The sequence below is a fragment of the Crocuta crocuta genome, unplaced genomic scaffold, assembly GCF_008692635.1.
Source record: "Crocuta crocuta isolate KB4526 unplaced genomic scaffold, BGI_CrCroc_1.0 scaffold84, whole genome shotgun sequence".
Lineage (NCBI taxonomy): Eukaryota > Metazoa > Chordata > Mammalia > Carnivora > Hyaenidae > Crocuta > Crocuta crocuta.
Genome location: NW_027530213.1, coordinates 1,517,741 through 1,545,405, shown reverse-complemented (window position 1 = coordinate 1,545,405; position 27,665 = coordinate 1,517,741). Strand labels below are relative to the sequence as shown.

Sequence of the window (27,665 nt, the reverse complement as noted above, 5' to 3'; positions counted from 1 at the left end):
GTTCCATCCATCTTGTTGCGAATGGCAAAATTTCATTCTTTTTGATTGCTGAATAATATTCCATTGTGTGTGTGTGTGTGTGTGTATATATATATATATATATATATATATATATATACCACATCTTCTTCATTCATTTATCAATATGTGAACATTTGGGCTCTTGTGGTTGTTATTTTAGACAGAACAGTAAGCCAGCTATAAATTGGTCGTTATTCTTTTCTGCTCACAAGTGAAACTTGGCCTTTCTAAAAATGGAAAGGAAGCATCTTAGTCTGTTCTGGCTGCCTTATTTTTTTATTTCTTTNTGAGCCAAAGTCGGACGCTTAACCAACTGAGCCACCCAGGCACCCCTGTTCTGGCTGCTTTAACAAAATGCCATAGACTAAGTGACTTATAAACAACAGACATTTACTTCTCACAGTTGTGGAGGCTCTGAAGTCCAAGATCAAAGTGCTGGCTGTTTCGATATGTGTTGGAAACCTGCTTCCTGGTTCAGAGATGGCTGTCTTCTGGCTGTGTCCTCAACTTGGAAGAAAGGAGAAAACAACCCTCTGGGGTTTCTTTACAAGGGCACTGATCCCATTCATAAGGGCTCCGCCCCCATGACCTAGTCACCTCCCAAGGCACCACCTCCAAATGCCATCCTAATGGGGATTAGGTTTCAATATTTGAATTTGGGGGGAACACATTCAGTTCAGGAACATTTCCTGTATCTCTTTCAGATCATTCAGCTTCTGTGGCCTCCAAAGGGAATCACCCCCTCAAATGGGCAGCCACTTCTTACTGAGACTTGAGCAGAAATATTCTGCCTCATTGTTAAGAGACACTTGTTCAACCTGACTCGAGATCACACAAAAGAGTTCAAGGTTTCCCTGGCTTGTGTGAACTCTCAAAGCAGAGGCAGCGGTATGGATGTATTCAGCTGACATGGTTTGAGGGCTACCCCATTCATAGCCTACCGGACGGAGCTGTTTCCTTTGGTTAGACGGTGCCCCACATCTGTGGTTTGGGGTGTTGGCCAGAATAACAACTAAAAGTAGAAAAAAAAATTCTCTTAATGCTACCTTTACATTTTTCAAATACATTTGACTCTTGAACAACATGGGTTTGAACTGTACAGGTCCACTTATATGCAGTTTTTTTATATTTACAGTAAAGCACTGTAATGTATTTTCCTTATAATTTAAAACAGTTTTTAATGTTTATTATTTATTTTTGAGAGAGACAGACAGAGTGTGGGTGGGGGAGGGGCAGAGAGAGAGGAACACATAGACTCCAAAGTGGACTCCAGGCTCTGAGCTGTCAGCACAGAGCCTGATGCGGGGCTTGAACCCATGAACCGTGAGATCATGACCTGAGCTGAAGTCGGATGCTTAGCCGACTGAGACACCCAGGTGCCCCATTAAGTTAAATCTTTTTATTTCTTTTTTAAAAATTGTTTTTAATAGTTTTTATTTATTTTTGCGACACAGAGAGATCATGAGCGGGGGAGGGGCAGAGAGAATGGAAGTCACAGAATCTGAAAACAGGCTCCAGGCTCTGTGCTGCCAGCACAGAACCTTATGCAGGGCTTGAACCCACGAATTGCGAGATCATGACCTGAGCCGAAGTCAGAGGCTTAACCGACTGAGCCACCCAGGTGCCCCATTAAGTTAAGTCTTTTTAAATGGGAAGGGAGATTCTCTCGGATTATCCATCTGGATCCACTTCACTGAATGAAGAGGGACAGAGGAGTGTCACAGAAGATGTCGCAATGGAAGCAGAGGTTGGAGTGGTGTGAGTGTTGGCTTAACTTGAACCAGATATAGACTGATTGATACTGAGATGTCCTGGCGTCTACGCTTTCTTTCCATTTGTTAGTAGCATGATTTAGCTTTCGGTGTTAGTGTTCTTTTTGAGAGCTGTCAAAATGAAGCAAGAGGAGAGATCAGAGTTGTTGAAATTGCGTTGTCTCTGAAGGCCACGTACGGCTGGTCCTCTCCACCATGGCTGCAGTCAAGGGCATTCTTCAGTAATTTTTTTTTTTTTTTTTGGTCACATTCTTGCCTTATCAGGACTTGGCAATCCTCCTTGTTGGGGGATGTGGTAGTGTAGTGGGGTATTATGGTTAGGGGTGGGGACTGTGATGCCTCCTCTTCTGTCTGAAAGGCAGACACTGGGGAGGGAGGCAGGGAGACAGAAGGAGCTGCTATCGCTTCAGGGGTTTCTCCCTCCTAATTCACTTGTCTCCCAATGAGTAGAGGAGCCAATAGGACTATCTAGGAGCTGTGGATGGTCCAGCTGGAGGGAAAAGAGGTGAGGCAAGGTCCACCCTGTCTTTTGGTTTGGTCAGGTCAGCCTCACCTACAAGCCAAGATGCCAGCCCATGGAAAGGTTTACTTGACCACTATCGAGTCGCTTCACTTCATGTTTTCTTTTTCTTATTATTACTTAAATGTTTATTTTTATTTTTGAGAGAGAGAGTATGTGAGCAGGCGAGGAGCAGAGAGAGAGGGGGACAGAGGATCTGAAGTGGGCTCTGTGCTGATGGCAGCAAGCCTGATGTGAGGCTCCAACTCTTGAACCGCGAGATCATGACCTGAGCCAGAGATGGACACTCAACTGACTGGGCTACCCAGGTGCCCCAGCTTTATGTATTCTTGAAGCAGAAATGGGTAGTGATGAGAGAAAAACCCTCTGGAGGCCTGATACACAAAGGATCCCATTTTAGATTTCTTTCTATATCAACGGGACTGTACATAATCGTTGTTCAGACCCAGAGCCTGATTTATGGCCCATCGTCCATGCACTGTGTACCAGCTCTGTGAATGAGTGTCCAACATGAAAACCAACGTGAAAACAAGATGTAAAAAAAAAAAAAAAGGAGTATATAACCCTATAAAAACTGTTCATTCTCTGGAATATTTCCTTCCCTGGGAAGAGTGTGTTTCCCGGGGAAGCTACCCTAGCTTGGGCTTAAATGAAACTCTTCTTTTCTCTTTAAAAAGCTTTGGGGCGCCTGGGTGGCTTAGTTGGTTAAGCGTCCGACTTGCGCTTAGGTCATGATCTCGCAGTTCGTGGGTTCGAGCCCCGCGTCGGGCTCTGTGCTGACTGCCAGCTCAGAGCCTGGAGCCTATTTCAGAGTCTGTGTCTCCCTCTCTCTCTGACCCTCCCCTTCTCACGCTGTCTCTCTCTCTCTCTCTCTCTCTCCTACAAATAAATAAAAATATTAAAAAAAAAGATTTTTAAAAAGTTTTGTTCATGGCAATACTTGGTGTAGCAGGCAGGATATCAGAGCAGCTAGCCCGAGAAACACCCAAGGGTCCCACCGGACTGGTGCTTGGTATCCACAGAGGACCCTGTGTGCCCCTCTGGTGTCTCAGCACCTCACAGGTGGATCTGGTGAGCTCTCCTGATATCCAGACCTTCTCAATTTAAGTGACAGTACTGACTTTTATTCGAGCTATTGAGAGTTACCAGTAATATTCTCCAGGAGGGAATAATCTAGAGGGGTTGGCGCTATGGGTAAGTTGTTTTAATTTGGCATGATACTCATTGGTGTTGTTAATATAAGGCCTGAGTAAATTTGCTGGCTAGAAATATGAGAGACTGAATCACTCAGCTCCAAAGAGAAAGGACACTTGCTCCTTCTGGCCTAAAGCCACTTTCAGGTGACTGAAAGCCTACCAGAAGTGTCTGAGGGTATTCCTCAAGATGTGTAGAGGTCCCATCGCAATTTCCATCTCATAAAATGATTAGCGATAGGCTCATCTGGGGATGCACACACAGGGATTGAGCCCCTCAATGGTCTCAGACCTCCCTGGGAGAAACCGCGACACAAAAGATTATATTACGGCTGTTTGGAAGTGACACTCACAAGCAGCACCCTTTTGGTCTGTCACTCTCAGCATCCTTAGATTTTGTTCAAGGCTTATTCCAAAATGGAAACCAAAAGGAGTAGGGCATTGTGCTTTATAAGCCAAGCAGCTGGGGTGCCTGGGTGGCTCAGTCAGTTGAGCTTCTGACTCTTGATTTTTGGCTCAGGGTCATGATCTCATGGTTCATAGGATTGAGCCCCCCATCAGGCTCTGTGCTGACAGTGCCCAGCTTGCTTGGGATTCTCTCTCTCTCTTGCTCTCTCTGCCCCTCCCCCCCTCTCAAAAATAAAGAAGCATTAAAAAAAAAAAAAAAAAAAAGCCAAGCAGCTACCAGAAAACCAACAAGCATCCACAGGAACTCCGGCAGGCTATCTGTACAGCACACACAAAGCTCTACTCACAAGTGTTTACTTAGGTGGGAAAATTTAACTAAGGATAACCTGGGTCTCAGATGGTGTTCTTTTGAAAAGCCTAATTCGTTTTCTTTTTTCTTTTTTTATTTAAGGGGCTCCTGGGTGGCTCAGTCGGTTGAGCATCCAACTCTTGATTTTGTCTCAGGTCATGATCCCAGGGTTGTGGGATCGGGCCCCCAGTCAGGCTTCATGCTCTCAGGGAGACTTCTAAAGATCTTCTCTTTCTCTCCCTCTGCTCCTTTCCCCAGCTTGTGCACTTGCTCTCTCTCTCTAAAAATAAAAATTAAAAACGAAATAAAAAGATTTTATTTTAAATAATCTCTACAACTAATGCAAGGCTTGAACTTACAACTCCATGAGCAAGAGTTGCATCTATCGACTGAACCAGCCAGTCACCCCTTAAATTAGTTTTCTTGTGTGCATAATTAGAGAGAGCTTGTTGCAAGACTAAACAACCAGAAACTAGGAAACTATGTGGTTTAGTTGGTGAAGCGCTTGGCTTTGGGGAGGAACCGATATTCACAGAGGTATTCTGGGCCTCGTGCGGTTTATTTGTTACCGTAGCTTTTGGCACCTTTGGACAAAACCAGCTGTGTTATATTGGAAAATGAGAAACGACCAATTCACGGATCCATAAATTATAATGCTATTTTGTAATTAGGTTTATTTTAATAATAGGGAGATAGTTGGAAATCAGGCCTCTATTGTTCTCTCCATAAATATTAATGAAATGAAGGCTAGATTTTGTTGGCCTCTTATTTGTGTATATGTGTCCATGTGTGTTATAAAAAACCTCCAGGATGGTCTTGCTAAGATTAATTTGTAGAAGAGCTCTATTTAATTGGCCTTTAAAAGGCCAAGGGCTTATAAGAATGAATCGGGCATTCTGAAACACAGAAAAATGGAGACTAACGCAAATATTTTTCAAATTGATACTATCTGGAAAAATACTCAATATTAAAACTAAGTTTGTTGGTTTAATTAAAATAGACATGTCTTTAGAGTTATCTGCACTGGAACATCTGGGTGGCTCAGTAGGTTAAGCTCCAACTTCAGCTCAGGTCATGATCTTACTGTTCATTTGAGCCCTGCTTTGGGCTCTGTGCTGACAGCTCAGAGCCTGGAGCCTGCTTGATTCTGCGTCTCCCTCTCTCTCTGCCTCTCCCTGGCTCACACTCTGTTTCCCTCTCTCTCTCAAAAATAAATAAAAACATTTTTAAAAAATTTAAAAAAATATTGTTCTATGAATTTTTATTAAATGTCAGATAAGCTTGTGTTATGTTTGTTGCGTTTTGGCAGCAAAAAAAAATGACTTAAAATGATGGTTGATTTTGTCTGTTTCATCAAGATTTCCCAGGTAACTGTCACAAGCAGTTAGCTTAAATAAATAAAAAGGTTTATAGCTTTCAAAATCTTTGGTAACCTGAAACTTTGAAGGTTTGCTAAGTTAAACAATAAATTGGGTTGAATTTATTGGATATCTAAGTCTTTGCCAAATAAGGCAGAATACTAAAGCACTGATTACCGAATGTAGGTTTGTTTGCTTTTGTCTTCTAATCGCAGAGAAACTGGGGATACTTGGATCTGTTGGTAAACATGCTTTGTGTTTTATTGAAAGTTGTACTATTAAAAAAACATTTCCTAGAAATTATGAAATGTATTCATACGTTTCCAATCTTGGGTATTCTAGTGTGACCATTCATGATTGGTTACTACTTCATTTTTACTAGAAATTAAGATTTCTAAGCATTAAGAATTCTGACAGATGTAATTGAGATGCCAGAAAGTAATAAAGACAGCAACTCTGAATGTAAGGAAAGTAAGGTGTGTTTTTCATAAGAAAGGTGTGAGGAACGGGAATACATATTGGTTGAGGGAAAGGAAAGAGATTTTGTCCTAAAATGAGACTGGTTATTTAGAGAGAGAAGGCTTGGGACAAAAATCTGAATGAAATAGAAAGGTGTAGGTTTGTGAAGGTAAAATCTTTGGAAAAAGAATTTTATGCATGGTCAGGACTAATTAAGTTGGAATGAATGGGTTTTAAAAGTAAATTGATATAAAATTGAAATTTGGCCTTTTTCTCTGTTAAAAAGACAAAGTTTTCTTGGATTATTGATCCAAAAAGAATTGTCAGCAAAGTTTTTCTTATCTGCCCCCTCCCCTTCAGACTCCCCTGCGCCCAACCATAGTTGATATGTTTTGTCTTTATCAGGTCTTTGATTACTTAACAAATTTAAGATCTCTCAATTATTTTTATCAAGATTTCTCAATGTTAAAAGGAGCTAAATTTTGCTAACAACTAGGTAACCTTTTGTATTTGCCTTTGGACTCTCTTTTTGCCATCTTGGTTAAATAGATAATTAAATATTAAGTAGTATAATGATTTGCTATCCTATTTAGGCACGCACTTGAAAACTAACTGAGGTTTTTAACAAAACTTGTCAAGATTCGAGTTGTAAATAAAGTCCTTTTGACTAATTAGGCTTACTTTTTTGATATGTTAAGTTACACGGGAAGCGTCAAACAAATGATAAACTTTCTTAGGTTATATTGTAGGGGTAAATGCTATAACTGTTTCAGAAATTTTGTGAAATTTCTAATTTTTAAATATTTTTTATTTTTGAGAGTCAGAGAGAGACAGTGTGAACAGGGGAGGGTCAGAGAGAGAGGGAGACACAGGCTCCAGGCTCTGAGCTAGCTGTCAGCACAGAGCCCGACGCGGGGCTGGAACCCATGAACCGTGAGATCATGACCTGAGCCTGAGTTGGACGCTTAACCGACTGAGCCACCCAGGTGCCCCAAAATTTCAAAATTTTAATATGTCCCAGCATAAGGTCAACTTGACATTCTAACTACCGATACGTTGTGAGTCACCAGAACAACTGGATATCCTTGTCAGCTGCCTTATAATGACCTCTCCTCAGATCTCTAACCATGTCCATTTTGAGAATTTTTGCCATTTATAGTTATTGTTCTGATGCTCTTGAAAATGTGTTTCCTCTTCAAGGAGATTCATGAAAAGGACTTTTTGACAAACGCCAGGTGTCTGATGTCTTTGAATTCATAAAACTAAGCTGAGTAAGAATTTCCAGAACTAGTGGGAAAACTGCATTCAAACAGAACAAGAATTAATAACATGGGGCTGAATGAATTGAGGAAGGTGATTATGGTTTTTATGGCTCTTATTTGAAACATTACTGGCTCTCTAATGTTTGCTCTTCTGGATTTAAGAAAATCTTTTCTCTAAAGATATGTATGATTTACAGAAATATAATAAAATACACCTTTGTGAACAAATTGAAACATTTATCTTTTCTCTCTCCCTGAACTTGCCAAAATTTAGAAACTCTCAGTGAGCTTTCTTTCATGGCAATTATAATTGTTTGCAGAAGTTCAATAAAAATCTGTACCCCGTGGAATAGGACACTGTTGGAAACATTGGTCACTTTATGAAGGCTTTGACAGGAATGTCATATTTGAGAGAGACATGCATAGACTCAGATATGACCAGGTAGCTTTAAGGAACTAAGGTTGACTTTATGAAGCATGGAGCCATTAAGCCCCTTGGAAATTGGCCTGATACCTTGCCTACAGAGTTCCCAAAAGCCTTACTGGGTGAGTAAAGAAAGTCACTTCCTGGGGCGCCTGGGTGGCTTAGTCGGTTAAGCGTCNACTCAGATATGACCAGGTAGCTTTAAGGAACTAAGGTTGACTTTATGAAGCATGGAGCCATTAAGCCCCTTGGAAATTGGCCTGATACCTTGCCTACAGAGTTCCCAAAAGCCTTACTGGGTGAGTAAAGAAAGTCACTTCCTGGCAGGTGCAGGAAATTCAGGATATTTTGTGGACCTCAGGGGGATGAAGTCACCCAAATCCACAGGTATTGCAGGCAAATCTGAGAGCAAGAATTTAGTTTGGCTTCTGGCCTTTAGACTCTATTAAAAGTTCAATCTAAAATTCCTTATAAAAAAGTTCCAACTTGGGGCGCCTGGGTGGTTCAGTTGGTTAAGCGTCCAGCTTCGGCTCAGGTCATGATCTCACCATTTGTGGGTTCAAGCCCTGCGTTGGGCTCTGTGCTGACAGCTCAGGGCCTGAAGCCTGCTTCAGATTCTGTATCTCCCTCTCTCTCTGCCCCTCCCTGCTCATGCTCTCTCTCTTTCTCTCTCTCTAAGAAATAAGTAAAACATTAAAAAAAAAGTTCCAACAAAGCAGATTTTAAAAACCTTATATGGTCAATCACTCTTCTTGCTCTGCTTATGTAAGTAATTAGGCCAAGTTTATTAAAACTGGACTTGTTTTGCAAGCAAATTAGTATTAATTTGGCTATCTTTGGGAAAGATGAAGGTAATTTTAGAAAGAAAATATTTCAATAACACACCTTTGTAGATATTAGATTTTAATACTATTCATTATAAACTGGACTCAGTTCTTCTTCTAGTGTCTGCCAATGCCCAGCTACAACTCTTCAAACTAACATTTTGATTTTGATTTTTCTCCTATCTTTCTGACTTGGAATCATTTGAGAACTAAAATTGTCCTTTTCCCTGAAGCCCTGCAAACTGAAAAAAATACATGATGTAAAGAAATCACTGCGACAGCTCATGAATAGACCAAATCTTGTGCCTAATGGCTCAATGGGCCATTCAGACATCATTAGAGACATTTGAGCTACAAACTAGGATAAAAAGTAGATGACACCAGGGTAGATTGCTTTCCCAAGATTTGGGACCAGGCTTGTATTCTATTCATTTTAAAAATAATTTAAAAAAAATTTTTTTTCTTAATGTTTTATTTATTTCTGAGAGAGAGAGAGAGAGAGACAGTGTGAGCAGGGGAGGGTCAGAGAGAAAGGGAGACATAGAATCCAAAGCAGGCTCCAGGCTCCAAGCTGTCAGCACAGAGCCCGACGCAGGGCTTGAACCCACGAACCGTGAGATCATGACCTGAGCCGAAGTCAGAAGCCCAACCGACTGAGTCACCCAGGTGCCCCTAAAACTACTTTTAAAAAATGTTTTAGAGAGAGAGAGAGAGAGTGCGTGTGCACGAGCAGTGGATGAGCAGAGAGAGAGAGAGAGAGAGAGAGAGAATCCCAAGCAGGCTCTGTGTGTTCAGCGCAGAGTCAGACTCAGGGTTCAATTCCACGACCCTGGGATCATGACCTGAGCTGAAATCAAGAGTTGGACACCCAATCAACTAAGCTGCCCAGGCACCCCAGGTCTTTAAAAAAAAAATTATGATATTAGAAGAAAGTAAATCTATTTGTTTGCTTTCAACCCCCCCCTTATGACGTCTTGATAAAATATCATGGTTACCTGCTGATTTAACTAATATAACTTCAAATACTCCCCTAGTATTTTATAACCTCTTATACATACTCTAATGTTCCTTTAGCCTCTGGTGCTTATATATTATAAGGTACCTCTTTAGGAAAAGCTTTGCAAGGAGTGCTACCCAACTCAGTTTTATCCTGCATTGTATACAACACTCGACAGATCGATCATTGTGTCTCTATACAGTTAGATGATAACTTATTAAGAAAGATCCCCAAGTAAAATGGGAAAAGCTTAGCAGCAGCTTGCCCAACATACCAAAATATCCAATGTACTCACAAACCATGTTTTTGTGGATGGAGAGGCCCAAGACAAAATAAGAAAAAACACTGGGCATCTATCAAAGATGCTACTTTGGGAGTGACTTGGTGGGTTCAGTCACCTCCTAAATCTAACTTTGTCATACAGCCTAGAGATTCTGAGGTAACTTTGGGTCCATGGCCTTCTTTATTAACTGCAGAAACCCACTCAGGGCACCTGTGTGGCTCAGTTGGTTAAGCATCTGACTTTGGCTCACGTCATGATCTCACGGTTCGTGGGTTTGAGCCCCGCATCAGGCTCTGTGCTTACAGCTCAGAGCCTGGAACCTACTTTAGATTCTGTGTCTCCCTGTCTCTCTTCCCCTCCCTGGCTCACACTCTGTCTCTATCAAAAATAAATAAATGTTAAAAAATAAAAAAAAATACTGTTAAAAAAGAAACCCAATACATAGCTCTCCTCGTCTGTGGAAAATCATTAGACTCCTATAACTTACATAATTGTTCAATTATTGCATTGGTACCCAAACTTATGGCCAACTAAACTAATTTCAATGCCATAATAGGGACAAAATCTAACATAAACATCACCAGAGTTCTTCCCATTAGAGGAAGATGTGACTAATTAGGCAATGATTCTTATTGGATTCCAATACCTACTGACATCGGTGAATTCAGGAACAATATATGGTTAGGCCCTAAACAACAACTGAGCCCTGAATTCACTCCAACTTGGGCTATAATGGCTATGCCTATACAAATTAACATATGGCATATGGGGAAAAAAGATTTTCTTGGGAAGGTTTACAAAACATCTCTGTAATACTTCTTGATCTATTTTTGTAACCAGAGTACTTTTTATCAAAACTCTACTGCTATTTAAGGTAATAATGGCTTTGTATCTCAAATAGAATTGCCTTCTAACAAAAATTAAACTAATACTGATATTGATGATGAAATGTTTTGGGAGATAGCGTTACAACCAACACAGACATAATATATATGGAAACTAATTGGCCAGAGAAATTGTTACATATAATAACAAACAATTTACTTACCATTTTAAACCAATCAGCCCAAACATATCACAAAGCACAAATAAGTACAGATAAAGGAAATAGATATTTAAATTAATTCAGAATTACAAAATACCAATAATGGATTTTTTTCTTTTCTTTCTAATTCTGTACCTGGTCCCCATTGGTTGGTTCAAATATTATGTAAAAAAATGTTTTTAGAGTTTATTTATTTATTTTGGAAGAGAAAGAGACAGTGCAAGTGGGGGAGGAACAGAGCAAAAGGGAGAGAGAGAATCCCAAGCAAGCTCTGTACTGCCAGTGCAGAGCTGACGCAGGGCTTGAACTCACAAAACCGCAAGATCATGACCTGAGCTGAAATCAAGAGTCAGAGGCTTAACCAACTGAGCCATCCAGGCACCTCTGCTTCAAATGTTATTAATTGGATTTTTATTGCTATTTCTGTGTTTATGATATAAATGTTACAAAAATGCAAAAGCAAAAATTGATCACAAAGCACACATACAATGTTTGCACTGCAATTGGATCTCACTAAAAAAATATATGTATCAATTGTAATATTCTCTATTAAAGGACATACTGTTGACCCCTGCAACATAGACTCCTACCTGACTTAACTCGTGCCTAAAATTGAGGGGCATGAATGACCCAGGGAAGATAAGCAATCACCCTGGCATTGAAGGACAAAATAATGATCAATGCTTTCTGTTGAAAGATTATAGATCAAAAGGGGGAAATGAGAAAAACTCTCAAAAGATCTGATATACAAGGAGTGCTATTAGATTTGTTTCTCAGTCAACAGGACTATATATAAACTTTGTTCAAACCAAAAGCCTAATTTATGGCCCTTCACCCATGTATCGTACATTGGCTTTGGGAATGAGTAGCCTGAAGGAAAACTATCTTCTCCTTAAGATATCGATCAAGACTCTTGCTTCCTGCATTCCTTTCTGATAAAACTCAAGATTCCTTCTTATATGCTAATCTGTAATCTCTTGAGTTTGTGCAAGATGTAAAAAAAGTATATAAGCGTGTAAAAACTGATCATTCTCCAGAATACTTTCTTCCCTGTGAAGAGCATATTTCTCAACCAACTGTCCGAACTAGGGCTCTAAGAAAACTTTTTTACTTTTTTAAAACAATTTTTTAATGTTTTCATTTCTGAGAGAGAGAGACAGCATGATCAGGGGAGGGGCAGAGAGAGGGAGACATAGAATCGGAAGCAGGCTCCAGCCTCCGATCTGTCAGCACAGAGCCCGACGCGGGGCTTGAACCCACAAACCGTGAGATCGTGACCTGAGCCGAAGTCGGACGCTTAACCGACTGAGCCACCCGGGCGCTCTCCCCCCCTTTTCTTTATTTTTTAATTTTTTAATGTTTACTTTTAGATTCTAAACGGTTTGTTCATTTTTCGAGGCCAGTAGAACCACAGCTCCTTGGTTCATCGGATTAGAATTAATTCTCAAACCAACCTTGGCAGAAGGGGCAGCTAAACATCCTTTGCTTTCCTTACCATATGTATATGTGAATTGGGATTATTTTGCAGTAAAGCCTTATCTTCACCTAAACTAATGTTATTACGGGCTGATTGCAAACAGCCCCTTATGATTAATACCGATTTTTTTAGGTATGCACCTTCGTAAACTGTTTAGACTTATTTCAGTTCTGAAATGTAAACTCAAGGCCTTTTACACATAATTACAAAGCGTTTCTTCTTAGCTATTTGCTACTATAATTATGATAGTTTTCCATTTATGGAACGGTTTATTTTAAAATAAAATTATCTAGGAATAAAAGCGAGTCAATTTAAAGAAAGTACTCGTTACATAATAATAAGGGGTTCGCAGCCACAACAGAGCTAAAGACGAGGGCAGCTGAGAGCCTGTAAAACCGCGGCCAGGGGATCGTGGGGAGGGTGCAGCCAGGCTACGGAAGCCCGAAAGGCCAAGAAGCAGGCTGGAAAGCGTTCACCAGAACCGAGAGGAAAAGATGACTCCGCCTCCCCGCCGAGTGCGGCGCAGTGCGCAGGCGCGGCGGCGCGCCTCAGAGGTCGCTGGGTTTTCTCGCGCAGGCGCCCGCGAAGGCGAGGGCGCCGGCGTGGTCCCCATGGAGTTACCTTAGCTGAGCCGGCACCTCCAGGAGCTTCGGGAATGAGCGCCGAGGAGGCCGACCGCTGGGCGTGGCTGCTGGTGCTCAGCTTCGTGTTTGGGTGCAATGTCCTCCGGATTCTCCTCCCGTCTTTCTCCTCCTTCGTAAGTGGCTGTCTGGCTTTCCAGGGGGCCGGTGGGTCTCCGCCACGGTCCCCGGTGAGCCCGGCGTAGACACTGGGCGGGGGGAGCGGGAGTCAGACCTGCCGCATGAGGGCCGGAGAAGCGTCTTGGTTGGGCTGTTCGGCTTCAAGATTTTTTTTTCAGTTGCTAGCGTTTAAAAGTTGCAAGGCTGTACTCCCAAACCCCGATTTCTGGATTCTCGCGGAGGAAAAAGCAAGAATGACCTGGTAACACTCGGCCACGTTTTCCCGTGGCAGCAGCGCTCGGACCGGGCGTTCTCCGCGCCCCTCTGCCAGTCGCGCCTAGTTCCGTTCACCCCCGGTCCCTGGAGGCACCGCGCAGCCGGCGCTGCTAGGGGGCCGCCGCCTGCGGCACGGACCCCAGGGTTTCCCGGAGGCCGGTGCCAGAGTGCCAGCTGTGCCGGGTCCCCTGGGGAAGGGTGTCAGGGTGCAGCAGCCCCCGTTCTTGGGGTGGGAGGCAGGGTAGACAGAATCTCGGCACCGTGTGATGCTTGCTGTATTCAGGGGAGCAAGGGGCACGGGGGTGCAGCTCTCCGCCGTGCGTTTTGCGTAGGCATGACTTCATTACCTCGTGTCCAGTCGTCACGGCTGCTGTCAGAGCTGCTGTGAGACGTGACTGTCACCCCATCTCCTTTTACTGGCAGAGGAGGAGACCGACTCAGACGGTCAAGGGGTTGCACCGTGTCATCCCGTTCGGGACTGCGGGGGCGGAGGCTGGTCCTTGGTTTGTGATTCTCCGAGTTTTGTCCCTCTATTGGAACCCGAATAGAGAGGTTTGGGTGGCAAATTTGTGTCAGGGGTGTGTGGGACACAGGGAGCTGTTTCCTGGGGGAAGGGCGCCCTCTTTATGTCCACAGCGGGAGTGAGGGCTGTTTGACAGACCTCCAAGACCGGGTGCAACCATTGTTGGGCGAAAGGCAGTTCTGTCCTGACTTAAATTGGTGGGGGTGGGGGGGTGGAATGGAAGCCTAGGCAAGATTTCTACTTTCATTCTTTATTCTACCAGCATTCGCTGAGTGCCTGTTTTGCGTAAACTCTGTGCTAGGACTTTATTACCTGCTTGGTCCTAAGGCATACAAAATTCTCTCTAAACCTTCCAGGCCCTTCCAGAATCTCTCCTGATGCTACCTAGTCTTTAAGATGATGTCCCAAGTACTTAGCATCGCATAATAGACCTTTGAAGAGCTGGCCTCTGCCCATCTTTTTTTCCTTTTTAAAAAAAAAAAATGTTTATATTTGAGAGAGAGACACACACGGAGCAGGGGAGGGGCAGAGAGAGAGAAACGGAGACAGAATCTGAAGCAGGCTTCAGGCTATGAGCTGTCAGCACAGAGCCCTCCATGGGGCTCAAACTCAACGAGCTGTGAGATCGTGACCTGAGCCAAAGTTGGACACTCAACAGACTGAGCCACCCAGGTGCCCCTTTTATCTTTTTAATAAAAAATTGTGGGAAAATACACAACATACAGTCTACCATTTTTATCATTTTTAGGTGTGTAGTTCGGTGGTATGAAGTAATTCACATTGTTGTGCAGCCGTCACCACCATCCATCTCTAGATATTTTCCATCTTCCTAAACTGAAACCCTCTCCATTCAACAGTTAAGTACCTATCCTTTTTCACCCCAGCCCAGGCAACTACAGTTCTACTTTCTGTCTCTATGAATTTGGCCATTCTGGTAGGTGAAATCGTGCAATATTTTCCCTTTTATGCCTGGTTTATTTCATTCAGGATAATGTCTTTTTATTTTGATTTTTTTAAAGACGTTTTTAATGTTTACTTATTTTTGAGAGACAGAGCATGAGCAGCGGAGGCGCAGAGAGAGAGAGAGAGGGAGACACAGAATCGGAAGCAGGTTCCAGGCTCTGAGTTGTAGATCATGACCTGAGCCTGAAGTTGGCCACTTAACCGACTGAGCCACCCAGGCGCCCCAGGATAATGTCTTTATAAATTTTTTTAAAATGTTTTTTAAATTCATTTTTGAGAGAGAGACAGAGAGACAGAGTGTGAGCAGGGGAAGGGCAGAGAGATAGAGAGGGAGACACAGAATCGGAATCAGGTTCCAGGCTCTGAGCTGTCAGCACAAAGCCTGATGTGGGGCTCAAACCCATGAACCATGAGACCATGATCAGAGCCGAAGTTGGACACTCAACTGACTGAGCCCCCCAGGCGCCCCATTCAGCATAATGTCTTTAAAGGCTCTCCCTGTTGTAGCATGTGCTAGGATATCCTTCCTTTTTAAGGCTGAATAGTATTCCATTCTGTGTATAGACCATATTTAGGTTATCCATTCATCTTCTGATGGACATGTGGGTTGTTTCCACCTTTTGGCTCTTGTGAGTAATGCTGCTGGAACATAGATGTACAAATACTTGTTAGAGCCTCTGCTGTCAGTACTTTTATCCAGAAGTGGAATTACTGGATCATACGGTAATTCTGTTTTCAGTTTTTTGAGAAACTGCCAAACTGTTTTCCATAGCTGCTACACCATTTTGCTTCCTCCCCAGCAGTGTACAAGGTTCTAATTTCTCCACAGTTTCCAACACTTGCTATTTTCTGTTTTGTTTTTAAAATAGCCATCCTCAGTGGATGTGAGGTGGCATCCTACTGTGGTTTTGACTTGCATTTTCCTGATGATTAGTAATGTTAACAACATTTTACATGCTTTTTGGCCGTCTGTATATCTTCTTTGGAGAAATGTCTATTCAAGTCCTTTGTCCATTAAAATAAATTTTTTGAATGTTTATTTTTGAGGAAGAGCGAGCATGAAGGTGGGGGAGGGGCAGAAAGAGAGGGAGACACAGAATCTGGAGCAGGCTACAGGCTCCAAGCTGTCAGCACAGAGCCCAACATGGGGCTCAAACTGGTGAGCTGTGAGATCATGACCTGAGCCGAAGTCGGATGCTTAACTGACTGAGCCACCCAGGTGCCCCGTCCCATTTTTAATGGGGCTTCAGGAGCTGTCCATAGGGGCAGGGCATCCTCTGCAGGCCCACAGCAGGGAGTGAATGGTCATTTGTTTTTTGTTGTTGTTGTTGTTGAGTGAGGAGTTGTTTGTATATTGTGGATTCAACTACTTTTGAGATGTATGATCTGTACATATTTTCTTCCGTTCCGTGGGCTGCTTGTCCGTCTTTCTTGCAGTATCACCTCGCTTCGTCTTCTGTACCCCATCCCATTTCATCTCTTGTGGGAGCCATATGAAACTAATCTAAATTGCTCAAAGAGGCCATGTTTTGTGTTCCTCTATGAGTTGTTCATAATTTACCATTAGTGGAGGGGGGAAGAGGAGTGTGTGTTTACGGTGTGGCAGCGGCCAGAAGTAGGACCTGTCATCATCTCAGGCTCTAACCAAGCTTCCACCAAAGTGCTCTGCAGCTAGCGCGCGCACCGAAGGTCATCGCCGCAGGCTAGATGTGCGTGAGGCTTGTGCCCATGGGTGTTCATCATTTGGAGGAAAGGGCGCTGGGTTTCCTTTGGAAGCAGCATTCTGTGCTGTTTCTCACGGGCTGTGCAGTCTCTCTAACTTCAAACCGGTTCATTTTCTTAAACTTGTTTTCCCGTGGTTGTAGCGCTATTTGTCAGGGCTGTAATTATGCTAGTAGAGCACAGCCCTTAGTTTTGGTGTTCAGAACAGGGAAGAGTACTGAAGCGATATGTACCGCCTGGTCGCTGGGTGTGTGGTGAGGCTCCGAAGGAATGCTTTGGTCCTGGGTCGGGTAAAATGCTGTTCTTTCACGACCGTTAGAGGCTGCCCATTACAGGCCCTGTTGGAGGACGTACGTGGGAAAGACTCGCGTGGAGACTCAGAAAGCTTACTTCCACTGACGGTCTTCCCTACAGTGTTTCGGAAGCCTTTTCCACCCAGCCAGAAGCAAAGGAGGGGCAGGCCGGTTGAGGTCCTATAGTCACTTAAGTATCACAAGTCCTCTGCCTCGCAAAGCCTGGCTAGGTCCCGGGAGGGGATCTCAGCTGAACTCTGGGGCGGAGGTCGGTGCCTGGATGAGGGTACCCAGGCCCTGGTGTTGACTTGGTTGGCCTTAAGAGAACTTCCTGAGAGTTCTCTCTTGTGTTCAAGCTGGTGGACATATGGAAGGCAGAGCCTAGTCCCCATAGTGGGTGATCCAGGACTTTGTTTAGCCAAAGGGAGAGTTAGAGGTGGACAAAGATGCCCCCTTGAGCACCCACTCCGCGAAGGCGTAGGAGGCGCACTGCGCAGGCGCTTCAGGCCTGACAATCGCATTGGGCCGAGTGAGAGTCCCGGGGAGCTGCGTGTACTGCGCAAGCGCACCGGAAACGATGGTGAGGGGCGGGGTGTAGGGGGTGCAGTGCGCAGGCGCCGCAGGACTCACGCGGCAGAGGGCGGGGTGTAGGGAGGCGCACTGCGCAGGCGTCCCAGGATTGACGTGGCGGAGCGTGTGCGCTCAGCGCTGGCGTCCGCAGCCGCTCCTTCCCAGGTCTCCGCTTTGCTGACCCTGGGCACTGGCCAGGCCGTCCCCCTAGGACTTGGTTTGTGGGGCTCACTGCCATTTTTATAATTGATGATTTTGCCTTCATTTTCAGCTTTAGAAAGTGGCCGCCTCCGTTTCCCTGTAGGGGCCCAGGCCACGGAGGTGAGGGGCAGACACCGCAGGACCTGCCGCCGTAGGTGCCTGCCTGAAACCCTCCTCCTTCCCAAGGAGCACGGTCACCTGAGAGGTTCCTGTTGTAGAGCAGGCGTGAGGATGCACCCCCACGTATAATTCATTCATAATTCCAGTCCATTTTAGCTGTTTGTTACAGGGAGGTCTTGGAGTCAGGTTGGTAGCTGTTTGCAAACTTAAACACTTCCAAATAGTTCTGTATACTTGGAGTTGTAACTTATCCATCTCCCCCCCAAGCAGTACAGTTGTCAAATTCAACCCCAGAATTCTGCCCTTCTCTGCAAGCTCATTTTCCCCATCCTCTCTCACCTTGTCCTGATTNGGCGCACTGCGCAGGCGTCCCAGGATTGACGTGGCGGAGCGTGTGCGCTCAGCGCTGGCGTCCGCAGCCGCTCCTTCCCAGGTCTCCGCTTTGCTGACCCTGGGCACTGGCCAGGCCGTCCCCCTAGGACTTGGTTTGTGGGGCTCACTGCCATTTTTATAATTGATGATTTTGCCTTCATTTTCAGCTTTAGAAAGTGGCCGCCTCCGTTTCCCTGTAGGGGCCCAGGCCACGGAGGTGAGGGGCAGACACCGCAGGACCTGCCGCCGTAGGTGCCTGCCTGAGACCCTCCTCCTTCCCAAGGAGCACGGTCACCTGAGGAGTTCCTGTTGTAGAGCAGGCGTGAGGATGCACCCCCACGTATAATTCATTCATAATTCCAGTCCATTTTAGCTGTTTGTTACAGGGAGGTCTTGGAGTCAGGTTGGTACCTGTTTGCAAACTTAAACACTTCCAAGTAGTTCTGTATACTTGGAGTTGTAACTTACCCATCTCCCCCCCAAGCAGTACAGTTGTCAAATTCAACCCCAAAATTCTGCCCTTCTCTGCAAGCTCATTTTCCCCATCCTCTCTCACCTTGTCCTGATTAAACAACACCTTTGACCTTTTCCGTTTGTAATTTTCTTGTGTTTTCCTTATACTGCTAAGTAATGTGTTTGTGCTGCTGTTTCCTCTTTTGAAGATTCTAGTTTTAAAGGTGAGGTTTATTGATGTGTAATTTGCATTTAGTGAACATGTTTTCTAGGTCGGTGGGCAATTTGATGAGTTTTTGTGCCCTTATTCAGTAGGGTAACCACCGTCACAATCAAGATAATATCTCTATGGGGCGCCTGGGTGGCTCAGTCGGTTAAGCGTCCGACTTCAGCTCAGGTCATGATCTCACAGTTCGTGGGTTCGAACCCTGTGTTGGGCTCTGTGCTGACAGGTAGCTTAGAGCCTGGAGCCTGTTTCAGATTCTGTGCCTCCCTCTCTCTCTGACCCTCCCCTGCTCACACACTCTCTCTCTTGCTCTCAGAAATAAAAACAGTAAAAAAAAAAAGATAATACCTCTGTCACTCCAAAAATCTATTTCTTGCCCCTTTCTTGATTTATTAAGTTTAAACATCTATAGACTATTTGCTCTTAAGGGTAATTCTGTGATTTTCTTAAGAAAGTTTGGCTCATTCCTATTTTCGTCTCCAGAGTGGATCAGTATGGAGTATGTATGTCCTTTAGTTCGGGTGTTGAGTTGTGGTCAGGCTAGGACAGAGGGGATGAGGACAGAGCTGGGTTTGGAGACCCCTCCTCTTGGCAGGAGGCCAGCAGGAAGGTGCGCAGTAGCAAACACACTGTGCTTTGTGCAGGTGTCCTCGAGACGCCTCTCGTGTCCCCACGAGGAGGAACTTATCTCGCAGGCGCTGGAGGTTGCAACCTCAGAGGGTGTCCCGGGAACCGGCACTTGCGCAGGCGCCCAGGGAGGCCCGTGACGGGCACATGGCTCCCGGGTCTCTGTGGGAAGAGTTGTTCCATCATGCAGAGAGGAGCCTAGGCTGGAGGGACAGACTCCTTGTGCCCTTGCTCTGTGCAGGTACACTTCATACGTTATCTTCTTTCCTTTTTTTTTTTTTTTAAAGTTTATTTATTTATTTTGAGAGAGACAGAGACAGTGCCAGCGGGAGAGGGGCAGAGAAAGGGGGAGGAGAGAGAGAATCCCAATCGGGCTCTGTACCATCAGAGCAGAGCCTGGTGAGGGGCTCGAACTCACCAACCGTGAGGTCATGAGCTGAGACAAAATCAAGAGTCAAGGCTTAACAGACAGAGCTACCCGGGTGCTCCTCTTTCATCTTTTTTTAAACTATTTTTAAAAATTTGAAACAAACGTGCAGGGAAGCTATGCATACAGTACAAAGAACTGACATTGTTTCCTGAACCATTTGAAATTAAGCTGCCCCTGAGCTCCTGCATTTCCGGGTACATTAGTGTATAAACAGATGCCTTGTCCACAACACAACCATCAGGGACCTTCCTTCTCTCACGTTCCTGTTTTCACTCCTCCCAACCGAGGTCGTTTGCAGCAAAAGGACTCTGGTCAGCACTGTGCGTCACACATACTTGTCACGCCTCTTCAGCCTGGAAGGATTCTCGGTCTTTCCTGGGCTTGCACAGATGACTTTTCTGCATAGGTCAAGGGCAGTGAGTTTGCAGAATGGCCTTCTTAGAGCATCCTTGTCCGATGTCGCAGAAGGGATGCTGTGTTCTTATTGCATCTCATCTTGTGCCATTGGCTTCGATTTCAGGATGTTCATTCTCTACTTGGGTTGGGTCCTCGGGGATTTCTCTGATCTTAACTGCACCCTCCCTTTCAGGGGATCCAGACCTGTCCTGACCGCTGCCTGGCGCCACCTGGTGGCCACTGCTCTCTGGTCCCAGNTGGGGACGGTCCATGTGAGTGATCTGGGCCACCATGTCCCAGTCAATCCCATGCAGGGCCTGGCTCTCGGAGGTGCCTCTTCACAAACATTTACGTCTATATTTCTCCATCCACGGAAAACCACAAGTTCACACCCATGCTTCCAATTCTAATTCAGCACTGTAGGATTTATTCTGGTTCTTTTCCTGATCCATAGTTCTAATCCCCTTTTCTGACAGTGAGAAAACTGGTTCCTATTAGTTTCATTATGTTTCATTATGTTTGCTGTATTAATGCTTTGTAACTCCATCTTCACTGTTGCCTGCTTCCCCCCTCATGCCTGCTCACCCCTTCCCCCATGCCTGCTCCCCCACCCCCACACCTGCCAGCCCCTCTTGGGCTCTGACCCTGCTGGGTACTCCCCTCTTACTCTGTATGCGCTCACGCCTCCGCCAGGCCGCCCTTTCTGGGAGACCCTGTAGCACTGTACTTGGCTCTGCCCTCCTTGCCAAGGCGCACCTCTGTGGGGGTGCCCTCCTGCTGGGCCACGCCCTCCTCACTAGCACCCCACCCCCACCCTCCTCTGCCTAGCTAAGGGGAGGTGTGCTCCTTGTCACCTGAGTGGCGCTGGAATTGGTTTTTGTAGTCACAACTTCACGGTTAGAGTGAAAGATACATACATTTGTGCCGGAGTGCTCCCTGAGCGTATCTGCAAAAGGAAACGTGTAACTTGCATAGTGATCCACATCAGACTTGAGTTTTTGTCTTTGTGGTGGTTGCAGGGGCAGAGGCTGGCTGTTTGGGTGGGGTTGGCGTGCCCAGCTGGAAGAGGCTGCAGTGGTGGGGGGGGAGAAGGGGCACCCCTGTGCAATGGGGCTGACCCCAGCTGTGCACTCCGCCAGATGTCCAGGGTGCTGCAGAAGGACGCGGAGCAGGAGTCGCAGATGAGAGCGGAGATCCAGGGTATGAAGCATGAGCTCTCCACCGTCAACATGATGGACGAGTTCGCCAGATACGCCCGGCTGGAGAGGAAGATCAACAAGATGACGGATAAGCTTAAAACTCACGGTACTGGTTTCAGTCGTCGTGGGGAAAGCTTTATGGGAGCTGATTGGTAGAGAAGTCTTTATATAAAGATTCGTAGAATGTACAGTTTGATTGTTAGATGTTCTGAATGTTGGAAGGAGCTTTTAAGTTGTCTGGAAGAAACCTAGCAATAATTATTACTTTCTCCTCATTTGCCCGTGAACCTTTGCTTCCTAAACACAGAAACCACTAACATCTTCTGAGTTTTTCTTCATTTTCTGGAGGCAGACATTTTCAAATTCAATCCTTTTAGAGATAAGCCTGGAAAAAATGTCATCCTGGACGCCCAAGGGCTTTTGTGAACACTCTGAAAAATGCCCAGCAATGTCCTCCCCAGGTATAGACCTCAGGGCCGGGATTTGGGCCTACCGCTGCTGGTGCCGCCGTCCCTAGCAGTGTCCTGTGACACAGACACTTCACCTGTGTGCCGGGGGAGGCCGGTAAGACATGTGGAGGGGCCCACCCGGGCCCCGGACTAGCCAGCCTCCCTTTTCTGAATTAGTGTGCTGTGGAGACAGGGCGGCCTGGGGAGCAAATGCAGTCCTCTTGGTGAGTGGTAAGTTCTCTGTAAAAGGGATCTCTGATGTAGATGGATACTTTTAAGCATTTTCAAAATTAAAGCTTCAAGTCTTACAAGTTGTGTGTGATTCTATTTCAATTAATGGTATAACGTGTGGCTTTTAAGNCCAACGCGGGGCTTGAACCCACGAACCGTGAGATCATGACATGAGCCGAAGTTGGACGCTTAACCGACTGAGCCACCCTAGCACCCCTTTGTTTTATATTTTCTTTAAAAAAAATTTTTTTTAACTTTATTTATTTTTGAGACAGAGAGAGAGCATGAGTAGGGAAGGGGCAGAGAGGAGGAGACACAGAATCTGAAACAGGCTTCAGGCTCTGAGCTGTCAGCACAGAGCCTGATGCGGGGCTCAAACCCACGAACCGCGAGATCATGACCTGAGCCGAAGTCGGACACCCAACTGACTGAGCCACCCAGGCGCCCCAGTTTTATATTTTCTAAATACACTGAACGAATGTTATACAACATGATTAGAAAACATTTTATGAAAGGAAAATAACATTTATGTGTATTTGAGTATTTTCTTCATTTTTCAGGACTGATGATAATGATTTCATCTTTTTTGCTCCTTTCAGTGAAAGCTCGAACAGCCCAATTGGCCAAGATAAAATGGGTTATAAGTGTTGCCTTCTACGTATTGCAAGTAAGTGTTTTCTTGTGTTCTGGGGTCATGAGAATTGATAATGGACTGTTCTCCAGAGCTCTGGGTCCCCAGAATCTGAGTGTGAGAAGTCAGGCTTTTCCACCCTCAGCTGCTGTGCTGCGTGGCCCTGCCAGCATAGACCTGAGCACTGTGGATTTTAAGTTAGACTTGAAGAAAGCCTTTCTCTCTCTTTAAATTGAAGCACGACCTGCAGTGTTAGTTTCGGGCGTACAGCATAATGAATCTATAGTTCTCTGCGTTACTTGGTGCTCACCAGTATGAGTGTTGTCACCATCCGCTTTTATAAATTTATTTAGGTCCTAGTTTTTGTGTTTGTTCCTTTTTGTTTTTTTAGATTCCACATGTGAGCGAAATGATATGGAATTTGTCTTTCTCTAACTTATTTCACATAGCATTGTACTCTCTAGATCCGTCCGTGTTGTTGCAAATGGCAAGGTCTCATCTTTTTATCTTTTTTTTATGTTTATTTGTTTTGAGAGAGACAGACAGCACGAGTGGGGGAGGGGTAGAGAGAGGGGGACACAGAGTTCCAAGCAGGTTCTGTGCTGCCAGGATAGAGTCCGACTGGGGGCTTGAACTCACACACCAGGAGATCATGATCTGAGCCGAAACCAAGAGTCAGATGCTTAACCAACCCAGCCACCCAGGCGGCCCAAGATCTCATCCTTTTTAATGGCTGAGTAGGATTCCATTCACACAATGGAATCCTCTCTATCCATCCATCTGTCATTGGACACTTTGCTTCCGTATCTTGGCTGTTACAAATAATGCTGCATTAACATCAGGGGGCCTGTATAGCTTTTCAACTTAGTGTTTTCGTTTTCTTGCCCAGTAGTGGAATTCTATATTTGCTGCAGTTCTACGGTAATTGTATGTTTAATGTTTTGGGGCGCCCCCAGACTGTTTCGCAGTGGTGCACCGCCTTGCATTCCCACCAGCAGTGCGCGAGGGCTCCAGGAAAGCCCTTCTCGGTTGGAGCTGTGAGACGTTGAGCTTCCCAGCACACGGATGCTGAAGTAGCTTCTCTGGGGCTCTTTCCTACTGCCTTTATTCCAGTGCAGTTTGGGGAGCCCATGGGGAAGGAAGAGAAGCTTAGGTGTTGTGTTTTGTGAGAGTGCTGGTCAGGGTCACTGGCTGTCACGCAGCGCGTGGGGGTGGAAGTGACCGTCTGCTCTCCGGGCGGGGAGACTACTGTCCTCGTTAAACCCAGTACATCGATTCCCAGCTTTCCTGCCGGGGGTGAGAAGGTTCCAGGGCAGCCCTGCTGCTGCTGCGGCAGCGCGCTGAGGGTGTGGGTGTGCAGCGCCCCTCGCTGGCTGCTTTCAGTGAGCTCTGCGTTCTGGCACCTCATGTGCTCCTCACCGGGGAAAGGACTCGAGGCAGCTCCGCGGAGCCCGGGTGTCCGGGTACGTTTCACTACCCATCCGGAGGCATCGGCACTTTACTGACTGGTTTCCTGAGGGCAGGAATCAGGCCAGATGCCCTCTTTTGTGGCCGCTCCTTGACCGGCCGATTCAGGGCCACGGAAAGGGTGGAGACAGCTGAAGGGATGTGCTTTGCTGCCGTCCGTGCGCACTCCCGGGGCTCCCTCCTCACGCAGAGGCCAGCAGCGCGTGTGGGTGGCAGGAAGACAGGTTTTCCAAGGATCAGAGAGGATTGAGATCACTTTTGTCACTAATAAGGTGTATTTGTCATAGTCTGTCCTCTTGAAGGAGATATTCAGTGAGAAAAGAACCCCTTCATTCCGGGAGACCTGGGTTAACCCATCAGCTAATTTGATAGGGCGTATTGATCGTTCACATTAAGGCTTCCCCACAGGTGGCACTGCACTTGGCTGCAGTGTGTTCTCACGTCCTGTGGGCGAGTCTCTAATTAGACACGCTTCTGGGTGCCGCCAGCGGGAATTAGCGGCTATGCCTCCGGTCTGTTTCCTGCGAGGACGCATTGCTAGGCTCGAGCTCATCAGTTTGGAGAGTTTCCTTAGTATGTCTGCACACCCCTCGTCTTTCCTGGTTGTTGCTTGTGTGACTGGCCGGTCTCCCGCTCAGCGCCGGTGTCTTTCAGGCTGCCCTGATGGTGTCGCTCATCTGGAAGTACTACTCTGTCCCTGTGGCTGTGGTACCAAGTAAGTGGATAACTCCACTAGACCGCCTGGTGGCGTTTCCTACCAGAGTAGCAGGTAAGAGTTTTCTGGAAATCCTAACGGGAGAGTACGGACGTGTGGGGTACGAGGTGAAGCAACCCCAACTTGTCCATTCACTGGTGAGCGGCACTTAGTGTCCGCGCCTCACACCAGTCTCGCAGGGAAGCAGCAGCTCTAGAGCAGTTCTCTCCCGCGGCCAGTGTCCCCGCCACGTCCAGTAGGAGAGCTGGAGTTCAGTCACATCTGCTGACAGTCTAGGTCCATCCCTCGAGTTTGGCGCCCTGTTCATTGAAGCGCCGGCCTCTAGTCCCTCGCTGCTGTGACCTTCTTACTCCCTCACGCCTGGCCTCTCTCCGGCATTTACCGCTGTTGGCCTTTCTTTTATATTTGAAAGGTGATATCCTTTGGATGTTAAAAGTAGTGCATATAAGAAAATGCAAGATTTTTAAACATAAGAACTTTAAGAACCATCTCATAAGCTATAGATAACTTCTCTTTGTGATATGTTTTTCTCGTCTTATTGTCCGTTTGTTTTATACCATTAGGTCCTCTGGCACATGTAACTTTCTACCTCCTTTTACTTTATATTGTAAACCCTTTCCCGTATCAGTAAACTTTTTAAGGAGTTTTGAATAACTGCTCTTCATTTAGAGGTGTCCTAATTTACTAATTTCTCTATTGAAAGATATTTATTTAGAACCCAATTTTTCACTGTCGAGAAAACCGCTGGAGCACATAGCCTCTGGTTGTGCTCTGTGCTCACGCTTTTCACCTTGCCGAGTGCAAAGGAATGACGGTTTCCAAAGATTCCAGTTCACTGCGCCCACCTCCCCTTGCCCTTGTCTCCCCCACCAGACCCCCGGCCCTGTGGGCGCTGCTGGTGGGCTCTCAGGGGTGCTGGGCAGGAGAGCGCGAGGCCCAGGCGTGTGGGGGGGCTGTCGGCCACTCTTCCGGCCTGCATGCCTATCTCTTCCGTATCAACTGGGCATGAACGGCATGGGTTGCTTAGTTTATAACGGTATTTTGAGAAGGAAAAACAGATAGTCTTACAGGGTGGTTTTGTAACTTATTAAATAAGAACACACATCTCTGGCAGGAAAGAAATTCAGGTGGTTGCCAGTTCTGTATAAATCTTGTTTAATGAAGATGGCAGCCCTGTGAGTCAGTAGGTCTGATGAATTTGCATCTGGGAACCACACACCGAGGTGTTAGCCTGGCACTGCTGAGAAAGAATTGGATCCCTGTAAATTAGAGGGAGCAGAGGCCAGAAGTACGGGCACCCCCTCTGATGTGAATTTCTTGGTTTCTAGGCGGTGTTGGCATCACCTGTTGGATTTTAGTCTGTAACAAAGTCGTGGCTATTGTGCTGCACCCTTTCAGCTGAGAGACCAGACAAGTCCGGCTGTGACCCTGTGAACGGAGGATTTTCGCTTATACGTTAAACACCTGACACTTTTTCTTTTTTAAAGGAAACAAAAGCACACGGGTTAGGTTTTTTTGGTTGAATGTGTCTGTTCTTGGATTTTGTGAGATACAGAAGCATGATCTTGTCCCCGTGTCACTGAGCCAGAAGGCCAGTGTCTCAGGCGAGTGCCCCGGCTGGCAGAGCCGCACGCCTGTTGGGAGAAGGTGTGTGGCGTGGGCGTCCATGGCTTGCGGCAGGGCGTTTGCCCTCTTGGCATATTTTAAAGGTCACGGTGCCAACCGGGAAGTCGGTTTTCCAACCTACGTACTTTAAAGACTTTGTGGTATTTTTGACCCAGATTAGAAAGCAATTTAATTTTAATGCCACCACTAGAATTTGGGCCCCCCCTCCCCCGTAGGACTGCTAAAAGGGTAACACTAACTGACATTGCTTGTGTGTTTCCGCTTCCTCTGTGTAAAATGTCGTGTGTTGGGAGAGCCTTTGTGTGGCATTATCTCCTTATTTGAAGCTGTTAATTTTTCATTCCTGTGTTTTGTAAATGTATTCATGAGATCATAATGAATTGTTTTATGTTTGAATTGTGTGTTTCATATTTAAAGCATTCAAATGAAGTGTGTTTTATAAGCACTTAATATTTATGCTCTGTGGAATGGAACAAACTTAAAAAACCAGGAATTCTGATTAGATTAATTTGAGTGGATACATTTTTAAAAACACTTCTTTTTTACTGTTGCTCTTTTTTTTTTTAATTATAATTAACGTATAACGTATTCGTTTCATGAGTACAACATAGTGATTTGGTATTTGTACACACTATGAAATGATCAGCACGAGGAGTCTAGTTTCTCCATGTGAAACACTTTTTTATAATTAAAAGTTTTGCAAGGGCTTGTGTGACTTTTCCTTCCTTACGGCCACGTACTTGCTAAGACCAGTTTCTACATGTGACGGGTGGCAGAGGGCTTTGACTGTTAACTCAGTTGACCACAGCACCTTAAAACTAAATTCTGTCACTGGCTTTTAAAAGGTAATGTTGTATTCCTGAGCTCAGAATCCAAAGAGGGCTCCAGGCTCTGAGCTGCCAGCACAGAGCCCAACGTGGGGCTCAAACTCATGAACTGTGAGGCCATGACCTGAGCTGAAATCAAGAGTTGGACGCTTAACCGACTGGGCCACTCAGGTGCCCCTATGCATAATTTTTTAAACAAGATGACCAGAAAGCAAC

The 27,665-nt window shown here is 45.6% G+C and overlaps 1 protein-coding gene and 1 long non-coding RNA gene across 4 annotated transcripts; one reads left to right on the top strand and one right to left on the bottom strand.

Moving 5' to 3' along the window:
- Positions 1–395: 395 nt before the first annotated feature.
- On the bottom strand, positions 396–13,080 carry LOC144232600 (uncharacterized). The gene is made up of 3 exons (XR_013335469.1): positions 13,014–13,080; positions 963–1,033; positions 396–528 (listed from the first exon to the last, which is right to left on the bottom strand). It is a non-coding gene; the product is annotated as an uncharacterized LOC144232600 (long non-coding RNA).
- On the top strand, positions 12,938–27,330 carry GET1 (guided entry of tail-anchored proteins factor 1). 3 transcript variants are annotated; one of them, XM_077765436.1, is made up of 5 exons: positions 12,938–13,149; positions 21,444–21,609; positions 22,783–22,850; positions 24,936–25,050; positions 26,325–27,330. In XM_077765436.1, the coding sequence occupies exons 1-5, from the start codon at positions 13,048–13,050 to the stop codon at positions 26,396–26,398; spliced, it is 525 nt and encodes a 174-aa protein (XP_077621562.1). In that variant the 5' UTR covers positions 12,938–13,047; the 3' UTR covers positions 26,399–27,330. The 3 variants fall into 3 exon arrangements, with proteins under 3 accessions (XP_077621562.1, XP_077621564.1, XP_077621563.1); XM_077765438.1 differs by lacking the exon at positions 12,938–13,149 and adding an exon at positions 18,193–18,285; XM_077765437.1 differs by lacking the exon at positions 12,938–13,149 and adding an exon at positions 19,576–19,719.
- The last annotated feature ends 335 nt before the right edge of the window (positions 27,331–27,665 follow it).